Source organism: Protobothrops mucrosquamatus, unplaced genomic scaffold (genome assembly GCF_001527695.2).
Source record: "Protobothrops mucrosquamatus isolate PMUCROS unplaced genomic scaffold, P.Mucros_1.0 scaffold186, whole genome shotgun sequence".
Taxonomy (NCBI): domain Eukaryota; kingdom Metazoa; phylum Chordata; class Lepidosauria; order Squamata; family Viperidae; genus Protobothrops; species Protobothrops mucrosquamatus.
The window spans coordinates 1-26,440 of record NW_015386544.1 but is presented as its reverse complement, the minus strand read 5'-3'; the positions used below and the strand labels follow the sequence as shown (position 1 = coordinate 26,440).

At 44.2% G+C, this 26,440-nt stretch overlaps 1 protein-coding gene across 1 annotated transcript in view; it reads left to right on the top strand.

Moving 5' to 3' along the window:
* Positions 1 to 26,351, top strand: part of LOC107285537 (sortilin-related receptor-like) — a gene marked incomplete at its 3' end in the record, with an annotated part of 36,442 nt that extends 10,091 nt beyond the window's left edge. Inside the window, exons 2-17 of the mRNA XM_015813734.1 lie at positions 5,709 to 5,825; positions 7,195 to 7,320; positions 8,195 to 8,356; positions 10,278 to 10,345; positions 11,209 to 11,389; positions 13,540 to 13,641; positions 14,057 to 14,226; positions 15,348 to 15,540; positions 17,909 to 18,026; positions 18,712 to 18,785; positions 22,096 to 22,184; positions 23,377 to 23,555; positions 23,694 to 23,880; positions 24,633 to 24,761; positions 25,484 to 25,569; positions 26,179 to 26,351. Of these exons, the coding sequence (XP_015669220.1) occupies positions 5,709 to 5,825; positions 7,195 to 7,320; positions 8,195 to 8,356; positions 10,278 to 10,345; positions 11,209 to 11,389; positions 13,540 to 13,641; positions 14,057 to 14,226; positions 15,348 to 15,540; positions 17,909 to 18,026; positions 18,712 to 18,785; positions 22,096 to 22,184; positions 23,377 to 23,555; positions 23,694 to 23,880; positions 24,633 to 24,761; positions 25,484 to 25,569; positions 26,179 to 26,351 (2,154 nt within the window). The remainder of the gene's footprint in view (positions 1 to 5,708; positions 5,826 to 7,194; positions 7,321 to 8,194; positions 8,357 to 10,277; positions 10,346 to 11,208; positions 11,390 to 13,539; positions 13,642 to 14,056; positions 14,227 to 15,347; positions 15,541 to 17,908; positions 18,027 to 18,711; positions 18,786 to 22,095; positions 22,185 to 23,376; positions 23,556 to 23,693; positions 23,881 to 24,632; positions 24,762 to 25,483; positions 25,570 to 26,178) is intronic.
* Between the last annotated feature and the right edge of the window lie 89 nt (positions 26,352 to 26,440).

Sequence of the window (26,440 nt, the reverse complement as noted above, 5' to 3'; positions counted from 1 at the left end):
TCTCTCTCCCCCTACCTCCATCTCTCTCTCTCTCTTCCCCCCCCCAGCAAATTTCCCGTTTTTCCAAAGAAATAGAAGGAAAAATAGGGCAATTGATGTTGAAGAAAGCATTGATTTGCTACCCAAATTGGAAGGGTTCCAAATCTTTAAACGATTTCCCATTTGACGTCATGCAGAGGGTAGAAATCTGCGTGTCTGTTTGTGTACATGACTGGTTTGCCAGGGGGCAAAGTTGCATCTGGAGAAGAGATGCTGCATTTCACCCAAACTGGAACCTACTTGGGTGGGAATGGAAGTTCGGCTACTTCCTTCTTCCTTCCCCTCTTCCCTGCTTTCCTGAAAAGGGACCAGGTTTTGTCCATATTCCTTGTGAAAAAATTTCCTTTGTGACTTAATTGTAGTGTTGCAGAAAGGTAGAGTTGGAGATGGAAAGCTGCACAGCTGAAGGTCAGGACACAAAAGGGTAGCTTTCCCTGGAATTTCAGGTTTTGATTCCCTGTTCTGAGGTAATTTATCTTCCTCTTTTTCTATAGCAGCGTCTCTCAACCTTGGCAACTTTAAGAGGTGTGGACTTCAACTCCCAGAATTCCCCAGCCAGACACTGTTTATAGCAGGGGTAGTCAACCTTGGCTCTTTTATGACTCGTGGACTTCAACTCCCAGAATTCCTGAGCCAGCACAGCTGGCTCAGGAATTCTGGGAGTTGAAGTCCACGAGTCATAAAAGAGCCAAGGTTGACTACCCCTGGTTTATAGCAATGAGCAGATTGTGAATAATGCACACATTTGTTAGTGTGTTTTTGTGTGCAGAAGCCTCATATTATAATCCAATATTCTGGTTTTGCTCCAGTGTTTCTTTGTAACTGTTCTGATGAGCCTTTCTCCTTGATAGTTATAATAAGGATCTGCCATCTGCTTTGAAAATGTTGCCTAAATTGTGCAGTATAAATGCTTCTTTTTAAACAAAATCCCCTAAAGCAAATATAATATAATTACCTTTTAAGTATAGATTAATTTATGCAGGCTTTTTTAAAAATGTTGATTTTACTACTCTGTTGATTTAGCTGTGTTTATACAGTATTCCTCTGTCTTTTCTGCTTTAGCTGTGTTTGTTTTCTTTGCTTTTTTTCTCTTTAGTTAATTTATTTGTTTGTTTTTTTTCTCTTATGGGGGTGATATTGTTATAATGTATTATTTTTAACATGAACAGCCCTGGAAGTTTTTGTTCTGCTTTTTAAACTAAAGTCGGAGAAAAGCGAAGATAAAAATGCCAAACTAAGAAATAATAACTTAGCACAGTGCTGGCTGGGGAATTCTGAGAATTAAAGTCCATGCATTTTATGTTGCTAAGGCTGAGAAACACTGCATTTATTTAGTTTATTTATTAAACAAATTTATATAGCTGCCAAGCTCACATAAAGGTAACTCTAGGCGGCATACAAAATTTAAAAAAATCCATCATATAATAAAAACCCATAAGAAAACTCCACAGGTTAGCAGCATATCTACAGAATCTTCCCAATTTTTCTATGTTGTCTATTCCCCAATTTACACTTGCTAAAAGTGTAAAGATGGACCATAATAGCAATGTTCCAATATTTGAGGGGCTGCCACAAAGAAGAGGGGGTCAACCTATTTTCCAAAGCACCTGAAAGCAGGACAAGAAGCAGAATGGATGGAAACTAATCAAGGAGAGAAGCAATCTAGAATTAAGGAGAAACTTTCTAACAATGAGAATAAGCAACCAGTGGCACAGCTTGCCTTCAGAAGTTATGGGTGCTACGTCACTGGAGGTTTTTAAGAAGAGACTAGACAGCCACATGTCTGAAATTGTATAGAGTCTCCTGATTGGCAGGAGTTTGGACTAGAAGATCTCCAAGGTCCCTTCCAACACTTGGTATTCTGTTATTCAGACTCCCTGGAGATTTACAGCCATTCCTTGTACAGTAGAGGATCTGTTTGAACCAGGATTTTGAAAACTTGGAAAGAAGCTAGCCTTTTCCTCAAATGACAGCTAGGTTGGAGATTTCTTACCACAGAACATTTGATTACCAGAAAGCAAACGGATGAGGTTGCTCCCTACAGTTTCTTCTAGATCTAGAATGCTCTTGCTAATCTTGGTTCTCATTCTGGAGAAAGCGAGATCTCCAAAGAAAGGACTAAGCTGCAGTTTCCTGAACAACTTCTGTCATGTCCAGAGGCATATGTGTAAATAAAGACCATGCTAAAGTCTACTGTTTTGCTTTCCATCCTGCCAGCTTCCAAAAGATTAAACAAATACACAAAGGAAATGTCACAGTTTTACCTTCACCTTTGGGATTAATACAGAAATAAAAGGCAACAATGAGAGTCGTCCCTTGCCAGTTTCCTAATCAGGGGGAGTAATGCTGTTCTCAAATATTATTTTAGTGCACCCAAAATTATGGCACTGGCAGATAGGAGTTTGACTCATATCTTTTCAGCAAGACTTATCTCTTCTGTTTATGTTATTTTATTTTGAGTCATTACTCTGCATTATTTCCTTGCAGCAAACTGGAAAGCAAATTTTCCGCATCCCTTCTCTTATACCCCTCCCCCCCATCTCTTTGGAAACGTTGAGGTGATATGGCTTTCCGGGCAGGATAGGAACACAAACTTAGGGATGAGGGGTTCTTGTTGTTGATGATGATGGCCCTGCCATTTCTTGGAATGCTTTCAAGTCCTGTTTTCAAATCCCCTCGGATGACACTGTCTTAAAACCTGACATTTTCAGTTCGTCCGAAAAACTAGTTCTTCCTTTGAAAGCCAAACTTTCATCCTTGTTGACCCCTCGGTTGCAAATGTCTGCTGGAATGAAAGCAGCAGATCAAAAGAAACTCCAGGTGTTGCTTGCTTTCCGACAGACAGAGACCCAGAGCCTTGTTCTCACAGTTGTGATCGAGGGTACAGCTGCCTTGCTTTGATTATTATTTATAATGCTTGTATCCCAGGGTTCAAAATGCATTAATTCTTCAGCCACATCCTGGGCCAAGTTGGAAGAATCTGGACGGCTCGTCTCCCCCCTTCCGGGTTTGAACTCAAAAATAGGTGGAGAGATAAAGATGGAAATTACGTGGGTAGCATTTGTCTGCAACACTGTAAAGCAGAAAATCTGGGCAACGGTCTGATCTTGGGAAATGTACATCTATTTTAGAAGAAGCTACGTTTTGATTTTTAGCACGTGGGCACACACATTCACACACAGCCTGCCATGCACACTCCTGTATAAGAAGTTGCAGACAGGTCTTGCTGGTTGGGCTGCATAGAAATTTAATAAATGCATAAAAAAAAAAATACACTCTCTTTGTGCTTCCATGTTCTCCAAACCATCTTTCCACCACTGAAGCCAACCAGCTTCACAACCTGGTGGGAATGCCTGCAGAGGTCCTCAATCTCATCCATAGTTGTCCCAAAGGTGCTTTTTCAAAAGGTAACTGGACTTTCTTTGTCTTTTCTTGAAGATGTTTCACTTCTCATCCAAGAAGCTTCATCGGTTGAACAGATGAAGTCGCACAACCGATGGAGCTTCTTGAATCAGAAGCGAAACGTTTTGTTCCTTTTTTCTCAAGGTTAAAAACAGTCGGGTTGCCTTTTGAAAAAGCACCCTTGAAACAAACTAGTGGGAATGTCTCTCCTTTTGAAGAAAAGCAAAGGGTGGCCAGCATCTTCTCACCTCTTAAGGCCTGCTTCTTGGTTTCATTAAGCCAAGGGGTTCTTCTTCACTTGTGCAGGAGAACTGGGGAATAAGTAGGAGTGATTAAGGATCTAGAAAGACGTGAAAAGAAAGAGAGGACAGCCAGCTACTCAGAATTGTTACTCTTGTGTTAAACTTAAGGAGTTCTGTTTTTTTTCCTGGTGAATCTAACTAAACATTAGGAATTTATCTGCCAGCTCTGGCCTTAAGTGGGCAATCCAAAGCATCTTCCTCATACCAAGCTACTCTAGATAAATTGGACTATACCCCCAATAATTCCCAGCCCTCAGGGACTCTAGGAGCTACAGAACCAGGGCAACAGTTCCTAAGATTCTTAACCAGTGTAGGAGCATGTGAACTGAATGGGTGAGCCCAGCATCTGTGGAGAGACTTACCTTCAGGCATTCATGGATTGACCTTTTATAAACTACGTTTCCTTTGGGAAAGGAGCCCTGAGATGACTTACAATTTAGAAGAACAGATGCGGGGGTGGGGGGAAAAGCTTAAGAAAAATAGAAGCAAGTTAAATGAAAACATGAAAGATAAAATTCATTGGGCTTAAAAGGCTAAGCAAAAGAGATCAGTCTTTATAGCTCTCCGAACAGCGCAGAGAGAGTAGATCAAATGGCAATCTGAGCGGAGAGCATTTCTTGGGATGCATCTTCCTCCCCAGTTACAAGTGACCCTCAACTCACCACCACAACGGAGCCTCGAATTTATCTGGCTATGTGAGAAATTTGTTAAGTGAATGTTATGACTTTTCTTGCCACAGCTGTTCAGTGAATCACTGGTAAACACAGCTGCTAAGTGACTCCGGCTTTTCCCCGCTGACTTTGCCTACCAGAAGATCGCAAAAGGGGATCACATGACCCCAGGGGACCCTGTGACCATCGTAAATGTGAATCAGTTGCCAAGCATCCGAATGTAAATCAGGTGACCATCAGAGGCTGCAACGGTAGCAAATGTGAAAAATGGCCATAAGTCACTGTTTTCCTGCTGTTGTAACTTTGAATGGTCACTAAATGAACTGTCGTAAGTGGAGGACTACCTGCACTGCTGTTGGAGTGCCAATATCTCTCCACGGTATTAATAAAGTACATCAGCCCTGAGCTTAGAGACAAGAACCCGCTGACCTTGAGAAAAAAACAACCCTATGTAGTTATCCTCTTCCTCCAAAGAAATAATTGTGTTTAGTTCTTCATGCCTGGATGATGGCAGAAGAGAGATGCTGATGGAAATTTCCACAGAAGCCCGGTAGAATTCAGTGAACCTAATTCAGTGAATCTAAAAAAGATGTTGAGACTCTAGAAAGAGCGCAAAGAAGAGCAACAAAGATGTTCAGGAAACTGGAGGCTAAAACATACAAAGAAGGGTTGCTGGAATTGGGTTTGTCTAGCCTAATGAAGAGAAGGACGAGGAGTGACAGGATAGCAGGGTTCCAGTATCTCAGGGGTTGCCACAAAGAAGAGGGAGTCAAGCTATTCTCCAAAGTGCCTGAAGGCAGGACAATAATGTTGTGAGCCGCCCTGAGTCCTTCGGGAGAAGGGCGGGATACAAATTGGAATAATAAATAAATAAATAATCAAGGAGAGAAGCAACCTGGAACTAAGGAGAAACTTCCTGACAGTCAGAACAATTAACCAGTGGAACAACCTGCCTCCAGAAGCTGTGAATGCTCCAACACTGGAAGTTTTTAAGAAGAAACTGGACAGCCATTTGTCTGAAATGGTATAGGGTTTCCTGCCTGAGCAGGGGGTAGGACTAGAAGACCTCCAAGGTCCCTTCCAACTCTATTATTATTATTAACACTGCCCTGCTCCAGGGCTCTGCTTTCTCCCCTTTCAAATAGCAGTGTGTAAGGTAACCAAACGGTCTCTCCCTTTCTCATTTCTTCAAGGGCTGAAATCAGCTAGGAAGCTTTGTCTGGAGAGGTTTCCTTCATCTTTTATCTCTTTCACTGTTTGCTGCTTTTCTTTTAATCACATTTTCTCTTTCCAGGTTAGCTTGAACGATTCACACAATCAAATGGTGGTTCACTGGGCTGGAGAGAAGAGCGATGTGATTGTAGCTTTGGCCCGGGATAGCTTGGCATTGCCAGGTCCCAAATTTAGTGATGTAAGTATTTTGTGTTTTATGCCTGGCTAATTATTGTTTATCAAATATCAGTATATTGTTTGCATTTAGGTTGGAAAACATTCCTAAAGAAGACACCTTAATCTTTTCTGAGCATCAACAGAGTGTGCTGCTTTAATCACTCCTCCTCCTCCTCCTCCTTCTCTTCCTCTTCTCCTTCTCCTCCTTCTCCTCTTTCTCCTCCTCCTCTCCTTCTCCTTCTCCTTCTCTTCCTCCTCTTCCTCTCCTTCTCCTTCTCCTCCTTCTCCTTCTCCTTCTCTTCCTCTTCTCCTTCTCCTCCTCCTTCTCCTTCTCCTCCTCCTCCTCCTCCTTCTCTTTCTCCTCCTCCTCTCCTTCTCCTCCTCCTCCTCCTTCTCCTCCTCCTCCTCCTCCTTCTCTTTCTCCTCCTCCTCTCCTTCTCCTCCTCCTCCTCCTTCTCCTCCTCCTCCTCCTCCTTCTCTTCCTCCTCCTCCTCTCCTTCTCCTTCTCCTTCTCCTCCTCCTCCTCCTTCTCTTCCTCTTCTCCTTCTCCTTCTCTTCCTCCTCTCCTTCTCCTTCTCTTCCTCCTTCTCTTTCTCCTCCTCCTCCTCCCCCCCCCAAAGAACTCTGCAACTATAAAGCATTTTTTTAAACCTTGGGTTCTGGTGGCTCTTGAATCACAGCGCTTACCACTCCTGAACGTGTAGGTGGGACTAATGGAGCAGCAACATCTAGAAAAGCCAAATTTAAGAAAAGGTGATTTTAGGCTGCCTGGCCTGCGATTTTTGGAGCAGGGGATGGCAATTAACATGTAAAGTTAGCATATTCATATTTTTAATCTATAAAGCCAAATTACCAATTTAATGGTAAAATAATTAAACCACCAAGCTAATTAAATTAATAGTTAAAGCATTAAAGCTAATAATCAGATCAGATTAACATTTAAATAGCTCAACCTTAATTGAATTAAACCTTCCAAGTCCTTCCCCCCCCCATTTGGAGGGCTGATGGAATTCTACCAAGTGCGATAGAAAGGAGGGCTGTGTACAATGTTGTTACTTTTTCTCAAGGATCTCACCAGGAACAAGAGGCAGAGTGTGAAGGTGGATCTCCACACTTCCCTCCCTGCGCATCCCTGTCCCCATCCAGGGAGCAACTTGAATTGTTTCCAGGATAATAATTTGGAGTTGCTTGCACACCTTCTTTGAAAGGCAAGGAGTAGCCGCCCCAGATTTTGCAAACTTTATGCGGCAGGGAAACAGCTCCTGTCCTATTAAAACCAGACGTTCAGCGAGTTTGTTTTCTTTCTGAACCAAAAAGTGTTTCAATGGTCCGTGAAACGCACAATCCTGTCATTTCTCGTGGTTTTTTTTTTCTTCATCTTCCTTCGCTAGGTTTATATATCCTATGATTATGGGAAAACGTTTAAAAAGATATCCGAAAAATTTGGTTTTGGCCCAGGAAACTCCAGCCAAGCTGTGATCGCTCAGTTCTACCACAGTCCAGCCGACAACAAAAGGGTAAGTAAAATAAATAGCTTGACTGTTGAATGGAGAAGTTGCACAGATAATCCTTGACTTAACGGACGCAGTTGTGGCTAGAGTTTCCGTTGCTAAGCAGGGCAGTTGTTAAGTAGCCCACGTCTGAGATTATGATCTTTTTTGTCACAGTTGATAAGTGTTTCACGTGGTCCTTAAAGGGAATCTGGTTTACCCATTGCCTGCTTGTTGGAAGCCGGTTTGGAAGTGGTCAGAGAACCTGGGGTGCTTCAACCAATGACAGAGAGCCAATTTGATCTAGCAGTTGAAGGCACCAGGCTAGAAACCAGGTAATGGTGAGTTCTAGTCCAATCTTATGGCACAAAAGCCAGCCAGGTGACTTTGGGACAGTCACTCTCTCTCTGAGTCACCTCACCTCTCAGGGCTGTTTCTGTGGAACTAGAACTCCCTGTCTCCTGGTGATTGGCCCAAAGTCACCCAGACAACTTTCATGCCTAAAGCGGAACTAGAACTCATCGTCTCCTGGTGATTGGGCCAAAGTCACCCAGTTGATTTCATGCCTAAAGTGGGACTAGAACTCCCCATCTCCTGCTTTCTAGCCTGGTGCCATAACTGTATGGATAATCAGACCTGAACTTCTTAGAACCTTTGTTGTTGGCAATTGGACAGCATAACTAACTATTGAATAAACTAAATTAAATTAATTTTGAAAGAGGTGATAGGTGCCCTCTTCATCTTTTGGGACTTTGTGTATTATCCAGCTAATTGAGTTTGTTCATAAAACCATAGTTAAATCTATTGTGTCAGTCACAATTTTATAGCTGTCTCTTGGCCTGTTCTTTTAACCTCTTTCTCCTTCCTTCCTTCCTTCCCTTTCTTCCCGTCCCTGCCACAGTATATCTTTGTCGATGCGTTCTCCCAGTACCTCTGGCTCACCATGGATTTTTGCACCACCATTCAAGGCTTCCCAATTCCATTTAAAGCCGCAGACCTTCTCCTGCACAGCCAGCTCCCCAATCTTGTCCTGGGATACGACCGATCCCATCCCAACAAACAGGTGAATAAGAGAATGCATGGCTTTCCACAAATCTTTCCTTTGCAGCCAATGAGATGTTCTGCATCGGAAGGGCTTAAGGAATAAATTTCTTGGATCTCCCAGGGTTTTCCCTTCCTGCAAACAGCTGCTTTCCCTTTAACTGACTCACGAGAAGTCCCAGATTCAGGGCAGAAGGTATACCATATGTCAGGGGTCTTCAAACTTGGCCCTTTTATGATTTGTGGACTTCAACTCCCAGAATTCCTCAGCCAGCGATGCCAGTGATGCTGGCTGAGGAATTCTGGGAGTTGAAGTCCACAAGTCATAAAAGGGCCAAGTTTGAAGACCCCTGACATATGGTTTCCATAGGGAGCATCAAAGATATCAAGATGGTAGCTGGAACGATTGATTGAAGCTCCATTTCCATTATATTTGTGTTGCATGCACAATCTGCCTAGAAAAGGGCAGATCTTGCATTGCACGCTTGCAGCTAACACTTAACTTCTTTGGAATTCTTCCTGTAGATGCCTCTGATGTAGCATTTCAGCCCCAGGGCTGCCCTGACATCTGACTCCCAGCACAGTGGCTTCCTGGTTATAATGTGACCATGTTCATAATTATCTTAACAATGTTGAGTTCCTTTACATTGAATGAAGTTGTGGGCCATCACAGGCCCACTTGGTCTGGCATTGGCTGTATTAGGAGAACTCCTGTTTGAGTAGGGGGTTGGACTAGAAGGCCTCCAAGGTCCCTTCCAACTTTGTTAATCTTTACATCTTTAACCCAAACTGGCTATGGGCCTCCAGGATGTCACCTTCCATCTCTGACGGCCTCTAGAGCAGAGGTCCCCAACCTTTTGGGCACCAGGGACCGGTTCCGTGGCGAGAGGTTTTTCCGTGGGCCGAAGGGGGCGTTTTTTTGTGTGCCACCTTCATCTCGCGGATGGGGCTTTGCTTGTTTGTGCAGACCGGTTGGTGGCATGCCGCGGCCTGGTACTGGTCCATGGACCGGAGGTTGGGGACCCCTGCTCTAGAGGTGATCCTAGAGGACCATATCATGATTGGCCACATCCCTAAGCCGTATATTTGCTGCCTGATGTACCTGAAAGGGAGAGAAAGCAGATCCTGACTCCTCCTATCCTTGCAATTTCTACATTTCCAGTTTTCCTCCTGCGCTCCTCGGCTGCAAACCCACATCAGGATTTTGCACATGCTCAGTTGCCTTTGAATTTGTCCCTTTTTCTGTCCAAGACTGAGTCCCTGGATGGAGGAAAAGTCGCCAACCACAGCCTTCCCCCTGTCTTCCCCCCCCCCAACCTCTTTTCGGACAAGAATCCTGCTTTTGTTCTTCTTTAGTTCTGCTTGACATTGTTTGCTGGTGCTTGGAAGGAGGTAGCACCGGGATGGGGAAACGGATGCCAGGGAATGTACCGGCTGCTTTGATTCTGGCAAGAACGATGCTGTTTGTCTTCTGTGGTCACCCACCAGTATTTTTATGGTTTCTTTCTGCTCCAATGCACCAGTGTCTCTCTCTCTTTTTTATTTCCTTTTTTTTTTAGCTACAGACAAATCCTGCCTGGGGATGAATATAATGCAATATTTCTGTCTTTCTGGTCTTATTAGACAGAACATTTTGTTCTGTCCCTTCTCTTTCCTTCCCCTCCTTCCCTTTCCTTAGAAAATAGGTTCAGCAGTTCTTTCTTTTCCTTTCCCTTTCCCTTTCCCTTTCCCTTTCCCTTTCCTTTCCCTTTCCCTTTCCCTTTCCCTTTCCCTTTCCCTTTCCCTTTCCTTCTATTTTTCCTTTCCCTTTCCTCGTTCCTTTTCTCCCTTTCCTCTGGTTCACAGGAAAGAATCCACCTTGATGGATTATTATTTTGCTCTTCGAATTTAGCTTGCCCTAACTTGCATCTCAATGGATCTCGCCATCTTCTAATTTTTTTCAGCTATGGAAATCGGATGATTTTGGGCAAACCTGGATTATGATTCATGAACACGTGAAGACATTTGCTTGGTAAGTTCTGTCATTTATTCCTGAAACTTCGAGGAGTCTTTATCCCCCTGCATAATTTAACTTCCATGCAATGGGAGGGGGGGGGATTTCAAACGAGAATGTCCCAATCTTGTGAGATTTGGTGACCTTCCGAAATTGGGCCAGTATTACAAAAAAGGGATATTTTGTTTATTTGCAGCCCCTTCCCTTCCTCTCTCCTTCCTTCCACTTGTGGTGTCCACATGGGCTACAAGGGGTCTCTGGTCTCCAGATTGGAAAGCTTTGAACTAGGACCATTGGGAGGTAGCATACTGGGATACTGGCGGCATTATTGCGTGTATCTCAACCTCAGCAACTTTACAATGTGTGGACTTCAACTTCCAGAATTCCCCAGTCATTGTTCTCCATTGCCCAGTATCCTGGTTGAGAAATTCTGGGAGTTGAAGTCCAAACCCCTGTAAAGTTGCTGAGGTTGAGAAACACTAAGCTACCAATCTGTCAGTGCCATTGATAGCAAAATAATTGGGGACGTCTGCTGTGGTGTGTGTGCCTGTGCCTGTGTGTGTTGTGTTGAGAAAGAGAGAGAGTGCAACAGTGGCACAGTTCTTCTCCATCCCTTAATGAAGAATTCTGGAGAACACAAAAATCTTTCCCTCTTTGGAGGTCACGTTTTAATGGGTCTAAATCAGGGCTCTCCAAACTTGGTAACTTTAAGACTTTTAAGCCAGCATGGTTGACTGGGGGAATCCTGGAAGTTGAAATCCACAAGTCTTAAAGTTGCCAAATTTGGAGACTCCGGGTCTAAATGGGAAAAAAAATATCACCCCATTGCTTTTTTCCCCATGCACTAATTCCCCCCCCCTTTTTTTCTTCCTGCCACTAAGGGGCGTGGAGCCGTACGATAAGCCAAACACAATTTACATTGAGCGGCATGAACCTAACTTGTCCTCCACAGTCCTCCGCAGCACGGATTTCTTCCAGACGCGGGAAAATAAAGAGATTTTGCTGGAAGAGGTTGAGGACTTCCAGCTGAGGGACAAATATCTCTTTGCAACGAAATCTGGGGTAAGAGTTTGGGGGCTGCAGAGGTATCTTCCACCAAGCACCCACAAACTGCAGGATGGATGGAAATGCATTTCAAACAGGGAAGCCTTACTGTATCAGACCCCTTTGCAAAGTTTATTCTCCGAGTCGTAGAAGAACACCCAAGGGTTTGCTAAAAAGGTGTTCCAGGGACTCTTGATTTGTATTCAACGTTCAGTTCGTATTTGCAATTTAGATCGATGGATGCTTCTCATGAGGTTTGGCACAGTTTGCAACTGACTGGCTGCAACACGGTGCGGGTTTGAGGCCAGGAGAATAACATAAATAAGCATTTTAACATAGGCCATTAAGGGGCAAATCTCGGTTTATTTGTTCAGGAATTTTAACATGTTACCCATTCCTGTCTGGGCCTCTTGCTGGCTAGAAACTGTTCATCTCTGTTAAATTCATCCCTTAAAAACAAAAATCACAAGACTACAAAGAAGCAAAACTCAAAAAAAAAAACCAGCATTAAAAGAAATGTTTTGATCTCCCTGGTCCTAAATTATAACCAAGTGGTACCACCCTTGTTTTTTTTTTTTTAATCGTCTCAGCTTGGTTAGGGGGAAAAAAAAGCAGAATTAAATGTTGATGTTAATTTTACACAGAGCAGGATATGCCAGAAGCATCCCATTGAACATCTAAAAAGTGTTTTGTGTGAAGCCAGCAGTCCTGCAAAGTACCTCACAGAAAAGTTGATTTTTGCACTTTGGTCCAAATGTACAACTAATTGAGGTGGGATGGCTAGATCATTGCTTTTCTCAGTTTAGCTTTTCTAAACTTTGGACAAACCTCTTTGGGGTTATTTGCAAGTTGAAAACCTTTTACCTTGATCTCCCTTTAGAAAAGTGTTCCTCAGCAAGAGGGGACCAGTTTTTGGTCTTCTGGACAAAATTTTGGGCATCTGCTGCCAGGTGGACCAGATGGGTGTGGATGAGATGGTTAGACCTGATGAAAAGCAGTTTTGCATTCATTGGTGACACGATACAGATGAAGTTTCTAGAAAAAAAAACCTCTTCTCTTTCTCTTTCTCTTTCTCTTTCTCTCCCTCCCTCCCTCCCTCCCTCCCTCCCTCTCTCTCTCTCTCTCTCTCTCTCTCTCACACACACACACACACACACACACCACTTCTTTTTAATCCGCAACCACAGCATAGTTACAACATTGTGGCATTTCTTAATTGCTTGGACACCAACCAACAAGTCAATAAGTATTGGCTTAGGCTGCATGCCCAAAACCACCAGTGTTTAAACTATCCCATTGTAGCAAATGGATTCAGTTCGTTTTGCCACGGTGAATTTGGAGCAGCAGTTTCTGGCAAGCTCCCATGGAAAAGTGTTTTGGGTTTTTTTTGTTTTTTTAGTTTCAAAATTCTGCAGTGCGTGCATACCTGCACAAAGTAACTTTTGGGATGGACACAGTCCTGGAAGGACCCTGTTACGGGTAGTCCTTGACTTAGGACCACAATGGAGGCCAAAATGTCCACTGCTAAGCAAGGCGGTTGCTAAGCGAATGGTGTCCGGTTTTATGACCTTTTTTTTTTGCCGGAGCGGTTGTTAAATGCAACCGTCGTGAATACGTGCTGGTTGCCAAGCGCCTGAATGTTGATTACATGATCGTGGGGATGCTGAGATGGCCATAAATGTGAGGACCGGTCATAAGGCACTTTTTTCAGTGCCCTTATAACTTTGAATAGTTGTGAAACAATTGGTGGTAAGTCGAGAACTACCCATATTAGTCTTTAAAAGGATACCAAAAGCCTGGGAAATTTTTTTTTTTTTTGGTTCTTTCCACTCTAACTTTGCTCGTCTGAACTTACCTCTCTAGGTTCACCGCAGATGAGCAGGAAAGTAGCATTTCACAAGGCAGCCATGTTTTCACAACCTGAAAACATCTCTTGGCAAAGTTGTTGTGATTTCTTGTTTCATTTGACTGCGCTGCCCGAGTCCTGGAGGCAAAATTGTTTAAACATTAAGCTGAAATTTAGTTCTGGAACCTCAGTGGAAGGTGGAGTTTGATTGAGGGCCTTTTTTTTACTTGTTTTCGGCTTGCAGAAACAGCCCTTTTTTTGATTCAGGATGAAAAAGAGCCCTCATATTTGATTGTCTCTGTCCATCCCTTTCCCTTCTCAGCCTCTGTCAGGGGATCAGCTACAAACATCTGTTCAGCTATGGGTCTCCTTTAACCGAAAGCCAATGCAGGCTGCACAGTTTGCAACAAGACACCCTATTAAGGTACGAACAAATGAGGTGGGTGGGAGGGTGGGGACTAGAAACTTTATTCAACCATAAACCACACCTCTATAATCAGCATGCTTTCTTTTTTTCAGATTTTTTTTTGTGCATGTTTCCATAGATCGTAAGCATCCTTTAGAACAAATGCTTTGCAAAGAAAATAATCTCCATCTTTTGGGGGGGGGGGTCTGAAGGTATTATCGTTGTGCCCATTGCACAGCTGAGAGAAGCTGAGGCTTATCTAAAGCTACAGGGAACTCTTGGCAAAGGTGTGAGATTTTGTTGGTGTTTTTGAGATTAGACGTCGCACGTTTAAGCCATTTTGCCCTTTCAAATGCTTTTTATTGCCCTTTTTAAAAAAAACAAAAAAACAAAAACCCCTCACAATTTTCCGCTCCCAAATTTTGTCTTGAAGGAATATTATATTGCTGACACTTCTGAAGACCAGGTGTTCGTGTGCGTCACTTATAGTAACAACAGCACCAGCCTCTATATCTCCGAAGCTGAAGGTCTGCACTTTTCATTGACTTTGGAGAACATCCTGTATTACAGTCCTGGTGGAGCAGGGAGTGACACCTTAGTAAGGTAAGGAGGTGGATGACTTTTTGGAGAGAAATGATGGGATAATGCTCCCTTTCACCTGGGAGAAAAGATAAAATAGAGGAAGCAGGAAACATTGTTGAGCTTTCAAGAGTCTGTTATGATAACCTACAGTATTGTGGAAGAGTCTTAGGCCACCATTGGACTTGTTATAGCAATGGTATAATAGCACTTATATACTGCTTTATTGTGCTTCACAGCCCTCTCTAAGCAGTTTACAGAGTTGGCATATGGCCCCCAACAATCTTGGTTCTCATTTTACCGACCTCAGAAGGATATAAGGCTGAGTCAACCTTGAGCCATCAGGATCGAACTGCTGGCAGTAGGCAGAGTCAGCCTGCAATACTGCATTCTAACCATTGTGCACCATGGAAGGAAGGAAGGAAGGAAGGAAGGAAGGAAGGAAGGAAGGAAGGAAGGAAGGAAGGAAGGAAGGAAGGAAGGAAGGAAGGAAGGAAGGAGGGAGGGAGGGAGGGAGGGAGGGAAGCTAGGAAGCTAGGAAGGAAGGAAGGATTGCAATAGCACTGACCTCAGAAGGATGGAAGGCTGAGTCAACCTTGAGCTGGTCTGGATTGAATTGCTTATAGTGGGCAGAGTAAGCCTGTAATACTGCATTCTAACCACTGCGTACCATGGAAGGAAAGGAAGGAAGGAAGGAAGGAAGGAAGGAAGGAAGGAAGGAAGGAAGGAAGGAAGGAAGGAAGGAAGGAAGGAAGGAAGGAAGGAGGGAGGGAGGGAGGGAGGGGGGAGGAAATGAATGAATGAATGAATGAAGGAAGGAAGGAAGGAAGGAAGGAAGGAAGGAAGGATAGCCATAGCACCGACCTCAGAAGGATGGAAGGATGAGTCAGCCTTGAGTCAGTCAGGATCGAACTGCTGGTAGTGGGCAGAAATGAACAAAGAAGCGGGATATTCAAGATGTGGTATTCAAGTCACATATGGATGGTCATTAAAACTTTGCTAAGACAACTAAGCGGCTGATGGCCTAAGACTTTTGCTGAGTGCTGTGTATCAGTAAAGCTGAATCCCGTGTTTCTTGCAATGTCAGTTTCCTGTCTGTGCCTACCTCCAAGGGCTGGTGGGCGAGTTAGCTCTTCTTTTGGCAGATACTTCGCAAGCGAGCCTTTTGCCGACTTCCACCGTGTTGAGGGCATTCCAGGGGTCTATATCACCACTTTGATCAACGGCTCGTTCAGCGACGAGAACATGCGCTCGGTCATCACCTTCGACAAAGGTGGGACTTGGGAATTTCTCCAGCCTCCAGAGTATACTCACTATGGCGAAAAGATAAATTGTGAGGTAATGATGCCGGCAACCAACGGAATGATGCTGCCTCTTTGAAGGCTTTCGGATCGCTCATTGCATTCCAGGGTCCCAGTTAAGCTTCACACAGGTTGTAAAAGTAGGGGATGTCTGGCGACATCGACCCACGGTGAGCTTATCTTTTTTTGTGTTGGTCGTCATTGGGGTGCACAAGCAGCAGTGGACGGCAGATGTGCACGTTCTCCCACTTGTGTCCATATTTTTTTGAACAAGTGGCTTTCTCTTGCTAAACTTGTGCTTGTGCGTCTCTGCACCGGAGGTCTTGGCTCATGCACTCCACAGCATCTGTGTGGACAATCCGTTGAGCCACATGAAAAGTTGAGTGTAATCTTTTCTTCCTATTGATCAGCTGAGTAATATCTGAAGGATGCTCTAGGACGGGTGCGAGACGATATTCCAGGGGGTGCAAAAACTTGGGTTTTCAAAATTATAGTGTATGTGCCTAATTGTTTGCCATTATTTTGAACTTTTGTAAGGGTTGTGAGAATATATCAGAAGTGTTCTAGGGGTGCGGAGTATAGAAAAGGTTGGGAACCACTGCTCTAGGATATTTTTCTCCTAGAGCAGGGGTAGGCAACCTTGGCTCTTTTATGACTCATGGACGTCAACTCCCAGAATTCCTGAGCCAGCCATGCTGAAGAGAAAGGGAGAGGTTTCCAAGCTGAGCCATGCTGGCTCAGGAATTCTGGGAGTTGAAGTCCACAAGTCATAAAAGAGCCAAGGTTCCCCACCCCTGTCCTAGAGATTCTGGTGAAAATAGCCCTCGTCCTAACTATCTGTGGTCAAACCTTGTCCTACTTTGATGTTGTAATGATCTGTGGGAATGGCCTTGGGAAACAGAAGGGAGAGTTACAGGCTGGACAACCGTTATGTAAAAAAAATCCCACTGAAAGATGGAGGGTGGGAAAGATGTTTTCAGAATTGACCTTACTTACTTTTTTGGAGAGTAAAAGGAAAGGAGGAGAGAAATACTTTCAGTCTTGCAAGATTCATGTCAGCCGTGCAAGGTATTTCTAACAAAGAAGCCCAACCAGGAGATCTAGCTCTGTTTTTATTGTAAGGTTACACGAACAGAATCTTGCAAGGCTGTAAACATTTCTCCCCTACTCTCCTTTTACTCTCTGGGAAACTAGAGAGGGTCCCTTCTGAAATTCTTCCCACGTTCCTTTTCCTCCTGTGGGATGAGATTTCTTTTATGTGCTGATTGTCCAGCCTGTGGCTCTCCTTCCTGTCTCTCAAGGTCATTCCCACAGACTATTGCAGATGTCGAATCTAAGCTTATCAACAAATGTAACAGAAACATGTTGGAAGATATGCACATGGGATGGGAGGGTTGGTCATATTGGTTGGGAAATAAGCACCATTGCTTCTTTGTGGGCAAATTCTGTGCTGTGGTGGAATGTAGTCTGGATTCCCAGGAGGGAGGGAGGGGGAGCAAGAGACAGCAGAATTTAGATAGTTTAGTTGGGAGGAAGAGAGTTAAGATGACTCCTCCCTAGCAATTTTCAGAGAATATCTTTAATTATGTAGGTAGTTGCTTTACTTTGGCAAGATTCCTACATATAGGTGAGGAGCAATTACGGAAACTACTTTGAAGTAACTCAGGTTGTCTTTCTTGGTTTTGGAGCCTGTCCTGCCCATTTTCCAGGAGGCCACCAGGAAACATTGGCCAAGGCAGTTGTGATGCACCTTAACCGCTCAACTTCTAAATGTCTCCCGATTGGAAGGGAAATTTTACCAATAGTTTTGCCCCTTGCCAAAAGAGTGGTGTGTTTTTTTAAGCAGGCAACTGAAACTACATGTACTGAAAATGCATAAATGCATGTTAGTAGGAATTAGCTGCAGTTTTTTTGTCACCGTCCTGTGATTGTTGAAGAGGGGCTCTTAATGCAGCGGTTCTCAACCTATGGGTCGCGACCCCATTTGGGGTCGATCGACCATTTCACGGGGGTTGCCAAGCAAGGCTGTCCGCCATTTTTTTCCCACTTTTCCGGCGGGTGCCTTACCTCCCTTGGGCTGGGCCAGCTGGTGGTCGGCCTGCTCCGTCTCTGCCACTTGCCAGCTACGCCTCGGCCGGCACAGGGGGCGGAACCACGCATGCGCGGCGCTCCCGGGCAGGGAAAGTCCTCGACTTACGACCAGTTGGGTAGTCCTCGACTTACGACTGGTTTAGTCCTCGACTTACGACAGGTTTAGTCCTCGACTTATGACCGGTTGGGGGTCACGGCATTAAAAAGGTTGAGAACCACTGTCTTAATGAGACACACAGGTTCCAGAATGCTGAATGCATCTTGTTCAGTAGGACAAGGCAATTGACATTTGTGTTGTGTTTCATCTTTACTAGCTTTCTTTGGGTTGCTCACTTCACCTGGCCCAAAGACTCAGCCAGCTCCTCAACTTCCAGTTGCGCAGGATGCCCATCCTATCCAAGGAATCTGCTCCCGGACTGATCATTGCAACAGGTAGATAGTTTTTTGGTTCGCTTCGATCTTCTCACTCTCCTCTCCTTAAATTCTGGTTGGTCGATAGTAAAAGCCCAATTAATGATAATCTTCATCTTGCTTTCTCCCTGGCCTGGCTGGCTGGCGATGATGGCCGAGGAATTCTGGGAGTTGAAGTCCATGAAACTTAAAAGTTGCCAAGGTTGAAAAACACCGCCTAAATACAGATAGTCCTCGGCTTACGACCACAACTGAGCCCAAAATTTCTGTGGCTAAGTGAGACAGCTGTTAAAAAGCAAGTTTTGCCCCATTTTGCGATTTTTGACGTCACAGTTGTTAAGCGAATCACCAATAATATGGCTGTTAAGTGAATCTGGCTTCCCCCATCAACATTGCTTGTCAGGAGGTGGTACAAGGACAGCACGTGACCCCCGGGATGCTGCAACCGTCGTGAAACTGAGTCGATTACCAAGCGTCTGAAGTTTGATCAGCCGACCACGAAGAGGCTGCAACATTCATCAATGTGAAAAACGGTCGTCAGTCACTTTTTTTTTCAGGGCCATTTGAACTTCGAACGGGCACTAAATGAGCTGTTGTAAGCCGAGGACTAGCCATATTAGGCTTCTGTTTTGCAGTCGCGGGCACCGTCTTGAGGCACAGACAGATCAAAAGAATCGCTCCGAGATTCACGTGCTTCTCTTTGTAGGTTCTGTGGGGAAGAACATGGCAAGTAAAATGAACGTCTACATTTCCAGCAGTGCGGGCGTCAGGTGGCAGGAGGTAAGGAAATGCGGGACCCTCGTGTGGGGCAGGTGTGTGGGGAGACATCCCTGTAGCTCTAGAGGCATTTCAACACTAGGGAAAGGATTGTGCCACAGCTGAGCATGCACCACCCTGTGCCTCTCTGGCTCAGCAGCTTCTATAGTCATTCGTTCATTCATTCATTCATTCATTCATTCATTCATTCATTCATTCATTCATTCTGTCATGGTTCCGACGAAGCATTGTTTACCTTAAAGGTTCTTTATTAGAGGAACATAGCATCAGCACTAACATAATCGAAGCCAAAAAATGAATTCCCCTCCCCTGTTCACACCACTTGGGCAGAACTGGTAGCTAATTTTTTGTTGCCCAGGCCCAGAATGTCATGGTTCCGACAGATGAAACTCTTCAAAGAACTTCGAGGCATTGTTTACCTTAAAGAATTTTTATTTGAGAAGCATAGCATCGGCACTAACACAGTCGAAGCCAAAAACTGGATTCCCCTCCCCTGAGCACCTAGTATCAAAGCATCGGCACTAACACAGTCGAAGCCAAAAACTGGATTCCCCTCCCCTGAGCACATAGTATCAAAGCACAATTCCCTCCTCCAATTAACAGTCATAAACCACATTCTCCAATTAGTTTGAAATGCAGGCTTTCCCTCCTATTTGCCAATTCTTATCATCTTTTATTTAAATAACCTTGGTTCACACACTAGGTCCAGTATTGTTATGTCTAGCTAAACTCTCATGCACATTCATCCCCCCAGCATTATCTAACTCTAGCTCTAACTCTAAAAGTAAAACATAAGAAGAAAATGCTTGCATCTCCAACTGTTGTAAAAGCAAAAACATCCGATGTTAGTGTTTACACATTCATTCATTCCATCTGTGTGCTCCCCATCTCGTCTAATGCTGACAATATGGGGAGTTTGGGCTTTGGTTTCATTTAATTTCCAAGAAGCACTGGTTCTGGTTAATTACCTTCCTCCTAACCTTGCCCTTTCCTGATGCTTTGACACTACCATCCCCAACTCCCATCATTCCCAGCCAGCATAACCAAAACCATATTGCCAACGGTTGTAGAAGCTACATTTTTTTTTCTTAGTTTGGCTGAGCAAATCTATGAACTGAGGCTAAGTTTAATGTCTCTGGAGATTCTCAAACATACTTGTCCCAAAGATGCTTTGTTTTTTTTTCCTTCAAAAAAGGCAGCTGGATTTTCTTGTTGTTGTTATTGTTTTCCTTTGAAAACATTTCGCTTCTCATCCAGGAAGCTTTTTCAGTTCTAACGGTTTAGACTGGAATTCCATTCCCCACCAGTCAGTTAGAACTGTAGAAGCTTCTTGGATGAGAAGCGAAACGTTGTCAAAGGAAAAAAAAACAAGGAAGTCCAGTTGCCTTTTGGAAAAACACCTTTGAAGCTAGGCTTAACACACACACACACCCCAAATGCCTGTGGAGAAAGGTTGCTGCCCACTTGTGGTGAATGGCGTTTGTCCTTTGCTTGCCCATCTCAATGCACCAGGCTTTTCTTCGGCAAATGCCTCACTCGAGTGTGTTGGGATGATCTGATTGTGGCAAGGAGGGGAGAGCGCAGGGTGAGCTGCCCAAGAGGTTTGGCCGTGTGCCTTCCCAGTGAGGCTTGGCTCCCGTTTATGGAAGTGGCTGTTTCGGTGGGTCACTCGGCCCTGGGCTTTGCAGCTGAGCTCATCCGATGATGTGACTTTCGGCCTGCATTCCGACATCTGCAAAAGGTTTCTGTGCTGTGAACGCAGCCCCCTCCCCTTCCTCTTTGGGGACGGGGCGGGCTTGGTTTGGCTCAGTGGTGGGATTCAAATATGTGAACAACCGGTTCTCTGTGTGGATGCCGCTTCCAGAAGTCCATTCTGTGTCAACGCTGCTAACATCGGATGTTTTACTTTTAGAGTTAGAGTTAGATGATGCTGGGGGGAAGGAATGTGCATGAGAGTTTAGCTAGACATAACAATACTGGACCTAGTGTGTGAACCAAGGTTAATGAAATAAGAGATGATAAGAATTGGCGGGTTTGGAGAACAGGAGGGAAAGCCTGCATTTCAAACTAATTGGAGAACGTGATTTATGACAGTTAATTGGAGGAGGGATTTGTGCTTTGATACTATGTGCTCAGGGGAGGGGAATCCAGTTTTTGGCTTCGACTGTGTTAGTGCCGATGCTTTGATACTAGGTGCTCAGGGGAGGGGAATCCATTTTTTGGCTTCGACTGTGTTAGTGCCGATGCTATGCTTCTCAAATAAAAATTCTTTAAGGTAAACAATGCCTCAAAGTTCTTTGAAGAGTTTCATCTGTCGGAACCATGACATTCTGGGCCTGGGCAACAAAAAATTAGCTACCAGTTCTGCCTAAGTGGTGCGAACCGGCTGAATCACACTGCTGGTTTGGCTCCTACCTAGTCTGAGAAGAGGAAGACAGCAGCGGAAGGCAAAAAGGAATTTTTTTTTCCTTGCTTGACCTCTGGGCTTCCAAGATGCAAAAATATTTGGGAACAGCTGATTTGCTCCCTTTTTGCTTTGTGGCTGTCAAGTTCTGGGACACCTGGCTGAAATCGCATCCAAGACAACTTGGATAAGCAGAAAACCCTAAAATCTACATTTCTGCCAGCCAAAACTGGAGATGCAAAGAGCTTTAGCTTGGCTTTTCCTTATCTGGTAGTTTTCCAAGTGCAGGTAGTTCTCAACTTACAACATTTGTTTAGCGACTGTTCAAAGTTACTCGCACTTATAACCTTTGCAGCGTGCCTGCAGTCACGTGAGCAAAATTCAACTGCTTGGCACACTTGCGTGTATTTACGAGGGTTGCAGCATCCGAGGGTCAAGTGATCTCCATTTGCCACCTTCCCAGCTGGCTTCTGACAAACAGGGTCCATGGGGGAAGTGGGATTCATTTAACGACCACATGGTTCACTGCAATGACTGGCTGAACTGTGGCAAAAAGGTCATAAAATTGGATGCGACTCACTTAATCTTGCTTAGTAGCAGAAGGACAAGAAGGACTGGGCTAACAGGGCTACCTGGATCATGTGGGTTTCTGTGGGAGGTATATCCAATTTTGCTGAAGTTTTCAGAGAGGAGCAGCTCCAGTAACATGATGCCTTGAGGGGGGAAAATGACAGGCTCAGCCTTAGATGTCTTTGTTACAGCAAGCAGGAGCATGAATACCGACTTTCAGAATGCCGAATGCATTTTTCTGTGCATGCATGTTTATATTTCTCCCTTGCTTCCCTGATACTGATCAGACACGGGCTGTGGCCATCTCAGACCAGTGACTTTGTTTGCTTCCTCTCTCAGGTCCTGTCTGGACCCCATTATTACTCCTGGGGAGACCACGGGGGCATCCTCATGGCCGTGACACAGGGGTCAGAAACAAACCAGCTGAAGTAAGCAAAGTACCGATAAGTCTGCCTGACCTGACATTGGAGTCCTAAACCGGGTTAATTTATCTTCCACGGGATTTGCTTTAGGGCCCTGGGAGAATGGAAAAGGAGTCTTGATAGTCATTATCTAAAACTTTTTACTGGGTGAAGAATTTGAAGAGCTGACAAGCCTTAGAGGGAAAATTTCATTCAAGTCCCTACAGCCAAAGTTTCCAACAGATTGTGTGTTCCATCCCAGTGAGCAATCTAATTTGCATCTCGGATTTGAAAAACAGCATGTTTAGGAAAGAAGCCCAACTCAGCTCCCTTTTCCAGCTCCTGGTATCTGACTTTAAGGAAGAAGCCGTGGGCGGTGATTAAAGGAGGCAGCAGATCTCTCTGTCCAGTCTCCTTAATAAGGCCCTTTGAAAAACTCCAGGAGAATTCTTGGGGAGTGGTTTCCAAAATGTGCACAAGGATAGCATATGGATGGTTTTATAATTTTACATAATTTTATTATGTATTTATTATTTATTATGTCCAACTCTTGGAGACTGCCTGGACAAGCCTCTGCAGTTTTCTTGGCAAGGATTTTCAAAAGTGGTTTGCCTCTTTCCTAGGGCTGAGAGAGAGGGACTGGCCCAAGGTCACCCAGCCATCTTTCCTGCCTAAGGTAGAACTAGAACTCACAGTCTCCCGGTTTCTAGCCTGGTGCCTTCACCACTATATCAATAGTGGCTTTATTACAAACCAATAAATGGTTGTTAGCTTTGAGCAGGATCCAAATCTCAACCAGAACAACTACTGTTGTTTTGAAGGGGAAGAGATGGAGATTAATGGAATCTAAACGGGCTCTGTTTTGGCTGAATTTGGCCATTCTCAGGGGTCTTTAAAGGGCCTCACTCTGGGTAGCCTGTATTGTCAGGGTGAGCAATTTGTGCTCCATTTTCATTTTACAGCCCCCCACCATCCCCCAGAATATATGGCTGAAACTTGGCAGCGAGTTTCCAATTTCCAGCAACCTCATTCTTCAGGTTCTGGATAGAGAGGAGTAAAATAGGCATGTGATGCCACACTGCAAGCCTTAGTGGGCTGTATCCCGAACTTAGAGGCAAGTAGCAAGAAACAGGGACTATCTGAAGCAAAAGATGCTGGATTGGAGAAGGATCAAAACCAAGGTATGGCAGATACTTCCTTGCCATTCTTTCCACGTCAGGTATAGCACGAATGAAGGGGAAACTTGGAAAACATTCACGTTCTCCGAAAAGCCAGTCTTTGTGTATGGCCTGCTGACAGAACCGGGCGAGAAAAGCACCATCTTCACCATCTTTGGATCTTACAAAGAAAACGGCCACAGTTGGCTGATTTTGCAGATCAACACCACGGACGTCCTCGGTAAGGGAAGGAGTGGGCCTCCGGTGGCGTTTCTTGATCTCGGTGTAGGCCAAAACATGTCTTTGTAGCATGACAGGGTTTTCCTTTCCCTGCTGACTCCCTGCAACTTAAAAAAATACTCCCCTGATGATTTCCTAGGGGTTCCTTGCACAGAAAACGATTATAAGCTGTGGTCTCCCTCCGATGAACGTGGGAACGAGTGTCTCCTGGGACACAAGACGGTCTTCAAAAGACGGACGCCTCATGCCACGTGTTTCAACGGGGAAGATTTTGATCGACCGTTCCTGGTCTCCAATTGTTCCTGCACTAGGGAAGATTACGAGTGGTAAGTCGAGGTCTCTGGTGAGCGACAGTTATGATGAATATTGGAGGGCGAGGACTTTCAAGGTAGAGGACACCTACCTTGAAAGAGAGGTGGGGTTGCCTCAACGGTAACCCCCAGCCTATGTGGAGAGTGAAATCAAGGGAAAACTTAGTGAGGCCCTGGGGATATGAGGGAAATGAATTCCTTATGTGTCTAGGTCAGTGATTCTCAGCCTCAGCAACTTGAAGATATGTAGGACTTCAACTCCCAGAATTCCCCAGCTAGCAGCATTCTGGAAGTTGAAGTCCATACATCTTCAGGGTGCTGTTAACTTTAGGTCAAGATCTGTTCTCTTGTGGTAACGATACCAATTTTTGTCTGCCATTCTGCCTTGTCTACAGCCTGGCTTGGCTGGCTGGAGATGCTGGCTGAGGGATTCTGGGTGTTGAAGTCCACACCTATTAAAGTTGCTGAGGTTGAGGCACACTCTACCTTGGATACTCTGTGGGTGATAATCCTGTTTAAGTGGTTGCAGTTCCTGAATTCTTGCTTTTCTAATCTTTGAAACAAGATGCTTCAGAACAACAACTAGAGCAGGGGTCTTCAAACTTGGCCCTTTTATGACTTGTGGACTTCAACTCCCAGAATTCTTCAACCAGCATGCCTGGCTGAGGAATTCTGGGAGTTGAAGTCCACAGGTCATAAAAGGACCAAGTTTGAAGACCCCTGAACTAAAACAAATATTTTTCTTTTTTTTACACTTCCCCGTTTAGCGATTTTGGCTTCAAGCTAAGTGAGGACCTATCATTAGAAGTTTGCATTCCAGATCCTGAGTTTGCTGGAAAACTTTTCTCTCCTCCTGCGCTGTGCCCGGTTGGGTCAACCTACAAGAAGACCCGAGGGTAGGTAGCGAGATTTATATACTACAAGGTTGATCATACTCATTTGTAAAGCTTTTTTTTGGAGACAAGCGGAAATAGAATTTCTGTTCTAAAACAGGAATAATTGACTGAGATGAAGACAGTTGTGTCTTAGAAACTGTTTGCATAGTTTTATCTGAGCAGGATGTAGTCCTGTGCGTCACAGGCAATTAAATAAATTAAACATCATAAAAGAATTAAAAACATTGTAAAACAATAAATAGTTTCCTGATAATGTAGTCAAAACCAAGATGAGAATTGCAGTTGAAACATTATATAGAGGATGATATCCTTGTACAATCTAGATAGCTGGTTAAAAGGCTAAAATGGGGGGTGGGGAAAGGATTTTAGGCTTTTCTTAAAGCTAGTCAGTAAAGCAGCAATTAAAATGGCAGTTACCTGTTATTCAGGTAATTGACTGTAATTGATGCTTAAAATAGGGAGGGCAACACAATGCTCATTTCGTCACTACCCACCTGTACCCAGGTACTGATGCACTCCATTAATATATTTACCTGCAAATTCGTTTTGTAGGGCACTAGGGTTTCAATGCATCACTCTCTAAAATGCAAACAGTTGCAGAAAATAATTTGTCATCCGCGTAGGTTAAAGTAACACTTTCCCAGGGCTGTTAACTTGATAGGGGCACTCAGATTACAACTATGTGTGTCTCTGACCAAGCACTCTTGTTTTATTGATGTTAGTTACCGCAAGATATCCGGCGACACATGTTCTGGGGGTGACGTAGAGGCCCGGTTAGAAGGGGAAACGGTACCCTGTCCATTAGCAGGTAAGCCAAGGGAGGGGGGTGGCTTTTGCAAAAACAGTACCTATCCATGTTGTGTGGCTTGTAGATCAGGAAGATAAAACCTGCCTTGTGTTAAGCTTGATTTCTGCTAACTAATGAACGCACACTTAATTTTTTTGAGAGCAACCCAAATGGACCAGGTATCGCTACCAGCTAAGACGGTTGATCAGTAGCTTCGATGGAACGATTGGGAAATGTCTGCTACCACATCGTTCGGGCAGCATTTTTAAAAAAAAATAAATTAAAATTATTTGAAATAAAAGGGACTTAGAATTGTCCAACACTGGGAAGGGAGGGTTTCTACCTTTTCTTGAAATAAAATTACATAGTTGGGGGTGAAAAACAGGAACTTTGCAATGTGGCATACATTTTTTTAAAAAGTTTGTTGGATTATGCTTTAAATCTTAACCATTTGGGGAGGAAAATCAAGACATTTCAGTCTTGACATCAGCTAGAAAGGATGCTACAGAAGCAGAGTGTTTGCAGTCGTCCCTTTCTGATATTTGAGCTCAGAAAATGCTCCTTCCCAAATGTAAAATCCTGGTTCAAAACATTCATTCATTGGCTGATATATTTATTTATTTTTTGCAGAGGAAAATGAGTTCATCTTGTATGCAACAAGGTATTCCATCCATCGGTACGATCTCTCATCTGGGCTGACTGAAGATTTGCCTTTGACCGGGCTGCGTGGGGCAGTGGCCCTTGACTTTGATTACAGCCACAACTGTCTATACTGGGCTGATGTAACTCTTGAAATTATCCAGGTTAGTGACTTCTGTGCTCTCTGTTGATGCGAGGACATTCTAACATTCTACTTCCTCTTAATTCTGCTACTTCCTCCAAAGATGTTTTT